Below are 11854 nucleotides of genomic sequence, written 5' to 3'. Positions count from 1 at the left end.
GTACCTTCTCAAAACATTTACACTTGTGGCGGTACAAAAGGGTTTTGAATAAAAAAGATGTCTACATAATATTAAGAAAAGACGTCACATATCCTTATTTTTTTTTTATTTTCATTAAATAAATACAATGTATTATTTGATTTATGACCAAAAATCCGAAAGAATTTAAAATAATCTATCAGAGATCAAATTAAAGGGCTCGACAGTCGTACATTTTAAAATTTTTTGTTAATATCACATAAACTGAAAATGGTTTTTTTTTGAGAAACCGTCTTTACAATTTTATATTTGAGTCAATTTTGTATTCCTGTTACGAAATAAGAATAAAACAAATATGTATTTCATTACAATGTTTTGTATTAACTTTATGTACAAGAAAAATAGTTTATTTTATTTACAACAAAATAAAAAATCGCACAGCTCTAAGTAAAATACGAAAAACGTCGTTATAATATGACAATAATATTAATTTGTAATAATCACTATTCTCAACTGCGACAACGAAAATAGTATTTGTTTGTTATAATAATAATTATAATAAAAATTTCGTTTCGCAAAGAAAATCACATTACAATCGTTTGATTTTAAAACATGCAACGGAAGAAGGGAAAAAGTAAAAAAGATAAATAAACAAATATTTGAAAAACTCAACCAGAGAACCGAAATAGGAAACAATCACACAGCAAAAATATTCCGCCTTAGCAACAGTATCGCATTGTACAGTTTGATTGCTGGTCCCAACTTAATGTTCAAAATGTTTGTCAGATCCTGCTGCGTAAGCATTAATAACGCTTCACCGTCAATATGATGCGCATCGAAGAGGGCCAAGTGCTCCTCGTTACAACTAGGTAATGAAGAAATAAAGTCGGCCACATCATCCACTGACCAATCGCGAGGATCTGCATCTTGACGTATAAACTGACGTAAATAATTCGCATGTTTAAACCACGTAGGATCGGGAGGCGGAGGCTGCACGAAACCGTTTTTGATGATGAGTCCGTCACGTTTTGGAACACTAAAACCTCCAGGAGGACTTTCGGTCTTACACCTCTTGGGGTATTTCCGTTTTGGGGGTTTCGAATCATCCGATTCATTCCACTCGGTTTTAATATTGTGTGTGTCCATGCGGGGAATTTTGGGTGGACGACCTATTCTGGGTTTTCTAAAGCAAAGAAAATTAATTTTAATGTAACGACAAAACAATTTTTCTAATCGAAATTGAAGAGGGTGGTAAAGGAAAACCAACACATTTCATTTCTGTCGTAATTATACGTACTTTTTGCTGTTTTAATAATAATAGAAGAACTTGATTAATTTGGCTAATTATCTTCTTATGCAAAAACACATTTATTTTATAATTTATTGACTTACTGCCTTTCAATGGGCGATTTGTCTTTAATCTCTTTAGAAACGGGAACAGAAACAGGCACGACAGCTTCAACCTGACAGTCGGGAGTTAAAAGGCGATCAGGCAGGATGTTTTCCTTGTCGATATTTTCTTCCGCATAGGGGCAATCGTTTTGGGACGAATGTGTTGGATATTTGGGACCTCTTATGTGGCCCACGCCTCTGCAACCCACCGTAGGGCATTCCAAAAAGTCGTAGACGTCATCAGGAGCTACAAAATAACAAAATTAATTAGAAAAGCTATTTTTGGTATAAACGTTACAAAAGCAGGACATTGAGTAGTGGCGATTTCGACATTAGAGAGCCTGAGGCGTTAGAGATTTTCGGCACCCCTTAAATTGTTACTTTTGAAATAACTCATTTGATTTTTTTTTGTTTTGTCTCTATACTCACTACTATTTTGAATAAGTATCGCATATAGGTTCAATATCAGTGTTAGTAAAAGTTTTACTAAAATAATACATAAATAGTGTTTGTCATATGATGTCGACATGGGGCACTGCCTCCGCCGTCTGTTTGTAAATGTGCCACTAATAACCAAGACTTACTTAAAGGAGGTTCAATGGGATGTCCAGTTTTTTGGCACCATCCAACTGGATGAATGTCAGTGCTGTCGTCGTCTATCCAGAAGTTATAACGATCTGGCCACCCATCGAATCGGATTCGTATCTGATGTTCTCGGACATCATCGACAGTCGCAACCCTAATCAGCTGTGGCACCCTTTTATCGACCGCTTCCAGACGCATCGATCGTTTGAAACCACAAGCGGGGCGCTGCTTGAAGGCTCGAACGGGCGCGGGGGTTGATTTTGTTTCTTTCAAATATTTTTCCCACGTGAACGTTTCCGGATTTGGATAACCTGGAAAAAATGAACATCCTGTTCTTCTATTTTTGGCTGCTAGAAGTACAACAAATCACATTACAGAAATTAACGCACAAGATTGAAATAATTACGAGGAAACGATTAGTATGAAGGTTAAATTAAACGAAAAAACGATAAACAAAAATCTTTTTTGATAGTAATAAGAAAAGAAAAAAAAGACCAAGAGGGACTACGTAGAAAAAAGGCGATCAGTTATTGGGGGACTATAAAAATGTGAATATTTTACAGTTACAATTTAAAACGGGCATCTTACCACTGGGTGGTGTTAAATTGTGACCATACTGGTCGCACCAACCCACGGGATGGATGTATGGGGATGTGGGATCGGCCCAGTAATCATAAATATCATTCCAATTATCGAAATGGATAAGAAGTCTGTTATCCATCATATCAGCTACTGTTGCGACACATATTAAAGACGTATTTTTACGATCCACTGCTTCCAACTTCATTCCTATTCGAAAACCGTTAGGACAGACAGACTAAAATAGAAAAACATTTTTTCTTATTTTTAATCTCTATAAATGACAATGACAACGAATAAAATAAACTGATAACGAAATCGAATTTTTTAGAGGCAGGAATTTTTTTAATAAAAAAAATGAACTTACACTTCCAGCTCTGTTTACAAAAAGATGTTTGGGAGCAGCCGTTGATCTTGTCTGCTTCAAATAGGTATTCCAGTTAAAATCTTCAGTCGTATATGTAGGGGGCAGGTGTAAGACGTGTCCGTTTTTTTCGCACCATCCTGCTGGAAATATATCCATACTGTCGGCATTAACCCAAAAATCGTAATTTTCGGGATATCCATCGAAATACAGTCTCATCCTATACCCAACAACTTCAGCAACTGTTAGAACGCAAAAATGAGATGGATGTTGAGGATCAATTCCCTCCAATTTCATCCCCGGACGAAAACCATTTCTTGTATATGGAAATGGATCTTTGAACAATTTGACAGGGGCAGCTTTAGCTTTGATATGGTCTAAATATTTTGACCACGAGAAACCTTTCTTGCTACAGTTCCATGGGTAATTGTATTTGTCAATTGAGTTTTCGTTGGAAGTATTTTCCTCTTCACTGGGTGATTGATCTACGTCGCCGTTATCATTGTTTCCTAAATATTCGTTGCTAGTTTTCTTGGTCCACGTCTTTTTCTTTTTGCGTTTCACTTTGTAATGTTTCATTCCGTTTTCTTGGCAATCGTAACTGCAGTATTTTGAAGTAACAAAATCAGAGCGTAATCCGTAGCATCCACATTCTGCACAACAGATGTCTTCCTGACTTTCTTTCTTAGGTTTTTGATCTAATTGCTCGGGTTTTTTTGATGAAAGAAGTTGCTTGAATTCTTCTTTAGTTAAATATTCTAACATTCCATACTCGTTCATGTGAAATTTTAATTCACTTCCAGGTAATGTTCCTATGCCNACTATTTACCAGTCAAAATTATCTAATTTATCATTATTTCCAATGGTGAGTAATAGTTTGCTTAAACAGAAAATGCGCGTTTTCAATTTTATTTACCCTGAAAATGATCACACAATTCGATTAACTTTTATTAATCTTATGTACACACCACTCAAAAAGGCGAACTTAGAAAAGAATAGCCAGCATTTTATAATTTAAACCTACGTCTAAATGCAGCATCACGATTTTTTGATTAGCATCATTGTTCCCTTATAGTGTTACGAAAAATAAACAACTACCTTACCTCATTAGCAAAACATACAATTAACATAATTTTTACCTTCTTAAGATTTGCAGAATGATTTAGACACGAGCTTTAAAAATACCACGAGCATAGCTTTCAAAATAAATAGCAAGTTAAAAGAAATAGAACAAGATCTGAAAAAATCAGAGAATGTGGCGACAGCGGAGTATCGAATCAAAAAATTACAACTTGTTACATTGCAAAGATCATTTCAAGAAGCTCTACGAGAAAGCAACGACGTTTTAGAGAAACACCGCAATTCCAGAAGAGAAATACTTCGAAAAGCATTTAAAACTGGTAGGTTTTACTTTACAGAAATTCTAAAGAAAATACTGAAACTATCATACTTGTAGTGGGAAGGAATGTCCAAGATGACGAAGAATTGGAAACACTTATGGAAGATAAAAAGTTCATTCAAACATTTACAGATAACGTAATATTGGAATGTGGCACATAATGAAATATTACTGGATTAAAAAAACTATTATATTTTAGTACCTCCAAGAAACAGAAGAAGTTAAAAGACAAGTAGCAGACATTGAAGAACGTCACAGGGAACTTTTGAAGATAGAAGAACAACTTACTGAAGTCAGGGATTTATTTACACAAATTGCGATACTGGTCCAAGAGCAGGTATGTAGAAAGGCATGGTGAAGCGCCTTTTGAAGGATATCTCCCATATCCTTTATTTAATTAGTTAATAAATTTTTATATACATAAGTATTGTACCTATAGTATAGATGAAAAAGAAATTTATTTGATTACCACAGTTTTCTGTTAAGTTAATTTTAATTATCAGGTAACGCAAAATGAAAAAATATTAGACGAACAATCCCATAATTAAATAATTGTGCAGTATCTACTTTCTTTTAGCAAGAATCAATTGACAGAGCAGAGTATCATGCAAATACAGCGGTGGAGTACGTAGAAGATGGAACAGTTGACCTGGGAAAGACGGAAAGGTCAAAACGGAAATATAATAAGGTAAAAGTGATTTAAATTATGTTATATCACACACAACGATAAACTATTAAAATATCTTTTATTTCAGAGAAAAACATATGTTATCATTGCTCTTTGCATTATTATATTGGTAATTTTAGTTATGTTGTTTTTGTAAAGTATTTGAAATTTGAATTATTAGTAATAAACATGTATGCATTCTCAACTTCAATAAAACTTTTTCTAACATGTACGTCAATTTTTTAAAGTAAAATATTTAACAAAACATTGTACTGAAGTATTAATAAATTCTATTTTTTTTTTATTTTTCTTTTTGCTTAAAAGTTTCTCAAAAATACGCCCATTCTAATGACGAAAGTCACAGACTCGTCAGCCGTGTGACCAGTAGTTCCGCGATCTTTTTTTGATGATCGTAACATGCGGAGATTTTTTCTATTAAAACTTTTTGGAGTTTTGAATTCCAACTGACGCGCTAAAAAACAATTGGAAGCATAACTGTGGCGCATAATTTTTATGCACCTAAAGTAATAAGTAACAATAATGATTGAATTAGCAAATGTTTTTACAGCGCATATTTGCATAAAACAGAAACGCCACAATGCGCTCATTATAAGGAATTATAATAAGATCATAAATCATAACTTAAAATAACGAAGGAACGCGTTCTTGAAAAATAAAAATTAACGGAAAATAGGTACCTGTCAGACACATGTAGGTATCAATTTTTTTTTAAATTTTTTGCCTTTCACTTCGACTATTTATTCATCATTCGTTCATTCATAAAATAATTAGCATGGTATGCGATATTTGTTACACACGTTTGCACATAAGTGTGAATGAATGTGCTCAGAAGTTTGAACAAAGAAAAAAAAAGTTTTGTTTATTCTAGCATGCAATAGATACACCTCATATTGCGAAGCGCTTCTTATTTACATTTGTACCGGGGTTCTAAATGTGTAGGTACCGAATTTGCTCGTATCAGTTTGATAACGTATTCGTTTAAGTGATAACACTGTTATTACTACAATATACCGCTATGTCGCCAACGCGTGACCGACTGAACGAACTACAGCAGGTAAAGTGCATTACTTGTATTACACTACATTTGTATGTTAGAATATAAGGTAAATCGGAATAATTATTCAAGTTAAATTCTGTCGTGTCGGACAACGAAAAAAATGGAAAAACAAACGTTAAAAATATCCGAGATATACACGAAAAGTCCGACGTTATTCGCCAATGGATTGATGGAATAAAGGAAAATACAAGGAAGGCCGACGAAATTTTAAAAAATAATACGTTTCATTTATCTGAAGGTACTTATTAATTATTATACTTCATATATTTGCTTTCGATAATCGAGTAACTATAATAAAGGTAACGTTAAATAAAATTTATTCTTAAATCTTGTATAACATTATTTGGTACCTTAAAAATCTCAAAATATAACATTTAACTTTAAAGTTTTAAATTTTTCTTTTTTAATATTCCTAGGACATCCTGTGAGATAAAGACTTCCTTAAATTAAATTAAATAACTTTTATATCAAGTATCGAAATAACTCAAAATCGTTTTTAGTGATGGATATTTCAGTGTTACCTTTGTATGTAAAATATTTTAGGAGTGTATAGTTAACATTTTACTTTAGNAGTATTTTGAAGTAACAAAATCAGAGCGTAATCCGTAGCATCCACATTCTGCACAACAGATGTCTTCCTGACTTTCTTTCTTAGGTTTTTGATCTAATTGCTCGGGTTTTTTTGATGAAAGAAGTTGCTTGAATTCTTCTTTAGTTAAATATTCTAACATTCCATACTCGTTCATGTGAAATTTTAATTCACTTCCAGGTAATGTTCCTATGCCATCTTCCCACTTAAGAATTTTAAAAATGTCACAATTTTCTTTAGGTTCATCTACTTTTTCTTCTTTTATTAGTTCTATTTCGATCATATCTTCGGTTTTTATTTCTTTCTTTATGTCGTAATTGTTGTCATCATCAAGTTTAGTTAGCATAATATCTGAATTTTCAAATTGTTTATATCTGTCTAAAGAAATTTTGCTTTTCTTCCAGTTATTCGCATTTGAAGAGGTCATCGCGTCGTCATAATCAACTCTGTATGAAAAGTTAGATTTCCTTCTTCTTTCTGTCCTTAGGGGAAGAGACTTGGCTAAGAAGACATCTGTATTTTCTTTACTTGTAGAAAGTACTTTAATTTCTTTGCTTATTGCATCTGAAACGGTTGTAATAGTATTAGGCATTGGACTTATAATTAAACTATTGGAATTCTTTTCAGATTTACGATCTACATTTGCGAAATTCTTTTTTAAAATTGAGACGCCATGCTTAACAAATTTTTGGGTTTCTTTTTGCGGAAATTTATTGTTTTCAAATCCTCTACATTTTTCTGGATCGTCAAGTACAGGTGTAATAGTCAGGTTTACGTCGCTTTTACAGGAATTGGAATTTTCCACTATTGATAATTCGTAAAACCTTTCTTCTGGCGATTCTTTCTTTTCAGGACTATTCAAACATATTATTTCACTACAAAGCAGTTTTTCATTCTCTGGTTGGTTTATTCTATCACTATTTTCAGTGTCTTTATCACCTGAACTGCTACATAATATTTTTATGTTTCCATTATTATCATTTTGCAAAAGTCCATCTGCAATTTTGAAATTGTACATTTTCTGTTTATTACCTGGCAATGTTTCGGCCCATAATGGTAACTTGCCATTATTTCTTTCCTTTAGTTGCCCATCAGTAAGTTTAAAATTGAAAGTTTTTGGTTTGGAGGAATTTAGTGTGCCTATGGGCATAAATGCAATCTTGGGTTGTACTGTATTTGTAGTAGCAGTGATTGGTAAACGATTGCTTGTAACTTTAGGCATAGGTGCTATGACATACTTCTGATTAGTTAAGGATGAATTAGAGATACTAGAAGACAAATGCGAAGAACTAACTATTTGTAAATTATCTGTGGTTTTAATTTTACCCAGTCCTCCAAACTGCTGCAGTTGTGCTGAATCATTTGATTTAATCATTGTGAAGTGGACTAATGCACTTTTAGAACCTGTGCTTGTTGCTACAGATACTGGAACTACTGGAACTGCCTGAATATTTCCAGGAGACTTTTTAATAACTAAATGTGGTTTTATCGAATTATGAAGTGGTTGAGTGAGAAGAACTCCCTGGTTAGTTGGAATTGTAATGTTTGTTGGTATTTGAATACTTGATGGTAAAATTGTATTTTTATTATTGATTCCAGATCCCAAATTCGATAACTGGAACTGTGGCAAGGTACCGTTCACCATTAAGTTATTAGAATTATTTTTATTATTCGATGAAGCATTATTTGATAAAGCAACTTTTGTTGGTGTTTGAATATAAACCCATTGCGTCAACTGAGTTGGTGTAACAGTTTCAACCGAACTGTTATTATTAACTATCTCTGTTTTGGAAATATCTGAAACTGAATTTGATGTAGAATTGTTTGTTGTGCTGTTTAAATTGAGAACAACATCAGTTTCTTTTTCGGAATCGAACTGAATAGATAAATCAGCAGAATTAGAAGAAACAGACGCTGACATTCTGAAAAACGAATTCTGTTTAGGAAGTACACATTAGTGACATACTATATATAGTTTAAGATTACTGTTAACAATTTCTGGCTTTTCTAAGATGTTCAATAAACCCCTTGTATACAACTAAACCAAAGAAAACGAACAAACTTAACTACTTCAATAAATAAACGGGCATAAATACTACTAATAAAGGTACAAAAATATTTTTGTAAGTCCTTGTTCTGACGGTTGTGATTTGAGGTATTAAAGTGATGAAACTTTGTAAATAACCATATCGTTACATTAGCAAACTTATTAAATATTATCAAAACAAAAAGAAGAAATAAAATTTTATCAATAAATACCTCTTTTGTGTTACTCGTGGCCAGCTTTTGTCACAAAACTTTATTTTATTACATTAACTAACTCTTAAGAAACGAACTTCCATATTATCTGTGCAGAAGACTCTTGTGTGATTTTAATTACAATATATCCACATATAAAATGTATTATATTGCTTTTGCGTTTTTTATAGTTAAAATGAGGTCTTTTGCAGAAGGCCTTTTTAAGTAATCAAGTTCAGTGCAACAATAAAATAATTCAATTACTAAAGTATATGAATCATCGAAATCATTAGGAGGTAATTGGGGACGTTCAAAATTAGATAATGAATCAGATGACTGTGTGGTATCAAGATCACTAGCGCTATTATCATTAAAAAACGGCGGTGATAAAGCCATCATTTCCCATAAAACCAATCCATAAGCATAAATATCAGCCTTTGTTGTAATTTTCGATGGACACTGAAATATTTCTGGAGGACACCACGATGTAGTGCCTATATATTCAGCCTCAGGATCTGTTTTAGTATAATCAAGATTTCCACTTGAATCTATTGGCATTGATACACCAAAATCGCACAATTTGCATGTCGCAAAATCACCTTTTATCAGTATATTATAAGATTTAATATCACCATGTAAAATAAGGACAGTTTCATGTAAATATAGAAGGGCTTTAGAAATATCAAAGGCTACCTTTAAGATGTTTTCAGCAGGAAAAGGAATATTGATTGTTTCAAAACGTTCATCAATCATGGCTCCCAAGCATTTTGAACATTCTTCCATTGCTAAACAGTCCGTACCATCAAATGACTTTACCAGTCCTCGATAGCCAACAATGTTTGGATGATCCAGTTTCCTTAAGATTTCTGCTTCATACTTTAAACGCTGTTGGTATTCTGTCTTTTTAGAGGCTATTGAAGAAGCAACTTTTTTGATTGCCCATGGGGAAGCTTTGTTGTCTGTCTGAGGTATACGTTCCATTTTGTAAACAGTAATACCTGCAAGCCATAATCCGTTTAATTTCATTGTGATTATCAAAAACCTCAATATTTACAATCTTTTTACAATCAATATATACTTAAAAAAAATTAAAGTAGATTTTTTAAGAACTTCGGTACTCCTCAATAATTTTACAATAAAATTTAAAAATACAATTGTGATATCTAGTAAAACATAAAGAAAACTAGAAAAATGAATGTCTAGTTTAATATCTTACTCATGATTTGGTAAACACAAATTGTACGTTTAGGCTTATTGGTAATAACATATATTTATCAAACAATTAAATTTACCTGTGCCGTGACCCAACTGTTTCAAAGAAGGTGATGGTGGTAACATTACAATTCTATTTGAGATGTTTTTATTTCTGATAGGTGTTTGTAAGTGTTCCATGACTAATAAATATTCTTGATAAAGCAAATGTCGCACTTAGTATAAATATTCGAACTGGATAATTAAATTTCAATCACTCACGTTTAACTGAACTTTTGATTTTTAAACCTTTTAAACGCTGGTAAACGTTACGTTTGACAGATATTAGATTATTGCCAACATATNTTTTACGTACCTTCTCAAAACATTTACACTTAGTAACTGTCGATTTCACGCAAGGTCGTTCTTACATTACAATATATTAATTAATTATCTTCATATAATTCTGCGTTTCAATTCGTTACTCTTAATAACTCCCTTACTAGGTGGAAGTAAAGATTTTTTTCAGCAAAACACGAATCGTTTTCTGTGTATCATGTCAAAATTTAAGATAAATTTAAAATTAATTTTCCTACTTTACTTTCGGTAAAGAAAAATTTGATTGAAAAGTATGGTAAAATTAGTTTTAAACACCTCCAGTGCTAATATTTTGGATTTTAAGGATGTTATCAGGAAAAATATTTAAACTTACCACAGAATTTGCTCGCACTGCGCATGTACTTTGATAAAAATAAACAGCTGTTTTTCCCGCACTCCCCTCTTGAACATCAGTGAACGGTTTGACTGAATTTGACATTTGGTAAATTGGTGCTGTTGTTCTCGAGTAATAATAGTTTGCGTACTAAATTTACAATTTTATTAAAATATATTTTAGTTTTTATTTCTGTTAATACTTAAAAAAGGAGGTCGAGAGGTTCTTCATTAAGAAATATACACAGATTTAGGTAAACAAAAATACTTTATGTTGTATAAATGTATGTCGTGTTATAATTTTTGCATAAATATGGCTCGTGTTTGTTTTGATATTCTTATCATCAACATGGTAATGCATATTTTTTTTTCAGATCGTGGGCAGAATGGGAAGCTCAGTGAGCACGGGTCAAGATAATGACGATTTGATTGACAATTTAGTTGAAGCACTTTATGTTCGAACTGGTATTGTTGAAAAAGCTTTTCGAGCTGTTGATAGAGCTGAATATTTTTTATTAGAAGCTAGAAATGATGCTTACAAAGATTTGGCATGGAAAAGTGGTAATTTACACTTATCAGCTCCCTGCATATACAGTGAAGTGATGGAATGCCTGTGCTTAGAACCAGGTCTCAGTTTTTTAAATTTAGGCTCAGGTACTGGTTATTTGAGTACCATGGTTGGTCTGATAATTGGTAGTAGTGGTATTAATCACGGAATAGAAATTTATGAAGATGTTATCAAATACGCCAACAGTAAGCTGAATGACTTTAAGAAGTATTCTGGGGCTATAGATGAATTTGATTTTTGTGAACCAAAATTTATTCAAGGTAAGAATTCACGAGATTTCAAAGTGCTTTTGCAGTATTTTAAATTGATTAATTATTTTTGCTTTAATATTATAAACTGTTTCTCTTGCAAAAGAATTTCAGATATTTTCAAAAATGTTGCTTGTTAATATTGTAAAAGTACAATCAGTGGACTGGTAGATAAAATTATAGTATTGTTTTTTAATGTAAAATCACTTTCAGTTTTATCAAAAAACGCCATAGGAAATTGATCATGCATTGTATACAACTAAACC

General features: G+C 32.3%; 3 protein-coding genes across 5 annotated transcripts in view; 1 reads left to right on the top strand and 2 right to left on the bottom strand.

Moving 5' to 3' along the window:
- Window positions 1–339: 339 nt before the first annotated feature.
- On the bottom strand, window positions 340–8951 carry LOC108744879 (lethal(3)malignant brain tumor-like protein 3). Of its 3 annotated transcripts, none has more exons than XM_025981813.1 (7): window positions 8892–8951; window positions 6674–8554; window positions 2903–3563; window positions 2545–2773; window positions 1956–2267; window positions 1372–1618; window positions 340–1162 (listed from the first exon to the last, which is right to left on the bottom strand). In XM_025981813.1, exons 2-7 carry the CDS (start codon window positions 8551–8553, stop codon window positions 676–678), a joined length of 3816 nt encoding a protein of 1271 aa, XP_025837598.1. In that variant the 5' UTR covers window position 8554; window positions 8892–8951; the 3' UTR covers window positions 340–675. The 3 variants fall into 3 exon arrangements, with proteins under 3 accessions (XP_025837598.1, XP_025837597.1, XP_025837599.1); XM_025981812.1 differs by having other exon boundaries at window positions 1956–2306; window positions 2903–3707; window positions 6818–8554; XM_025981814.1 differs by having other exon boundaries at window positions 2903–3707; window positions 6818–8554.
- A 6-nt stretch (window positions 8952–8957) lies between these two features.
- LOC108744934 (lymphokine-activated killer T-cell-originated protein kinase) lies at window positions 8958–10404 on the bottom strand. The gene is made up of 2 exons (XM_018480908.1): window positions 10163–10404; window positions 8958–9868 (listed from the first exon to the last, which is right to left on the bottom strand). Exons 1-2 carry the CDS (start codon window positions 10260–10262, stop codon window positions 9036–9038), a joined length of 933 nt encoding a protein of 310 aa, XP_018336410.1. The 5' UTR covers window positions 10263–10404; the 3' UTR covers window positions 8958–9035.
- A 482-nt stretch (window positions 10405–10886) lies between these two features.
- The window catches only part of LOC108744875 (ABC transporter F family member 4-like), an 11993-nt gene continuing 11025 nt past the window's right edge, over window positions 10887–11854 (top strand). The window contains exons 1-2 of the mRNA XM_025981808.1: window positions 10887–11026; window positions 11147–11634. Coding sequence (XP_025837593.1) covers window positions 11159–11634 — 476 coding nt within the window. The 5' untranslated portion in view covers window positions 10887–11026; window positions 11147–11158. The remainder of the gene's footprint in view (window positions 11027–11146; window positions 11635–11854) is intronic.

The sequence above is a fragment of the Agrilus planipennis genome, unplaced genomic scaffold (genome assembly GCF_000699045.2).
Source record: "Agrilus planipennis isolate EAB-ADULT unplaced genomic scaffold, Apla_2.0 scaffold42, whole genome shotgun sequence".
Lineage (NCBI taxonomy): Eukaryota > Metazoa > Arthropoda > Insecta > Coleoptera > Buprestidae > Agrilus > Agrilus planipennis.
This window is presented reverse-complemented; position numbering and strand designations above follow the sequence as displayed.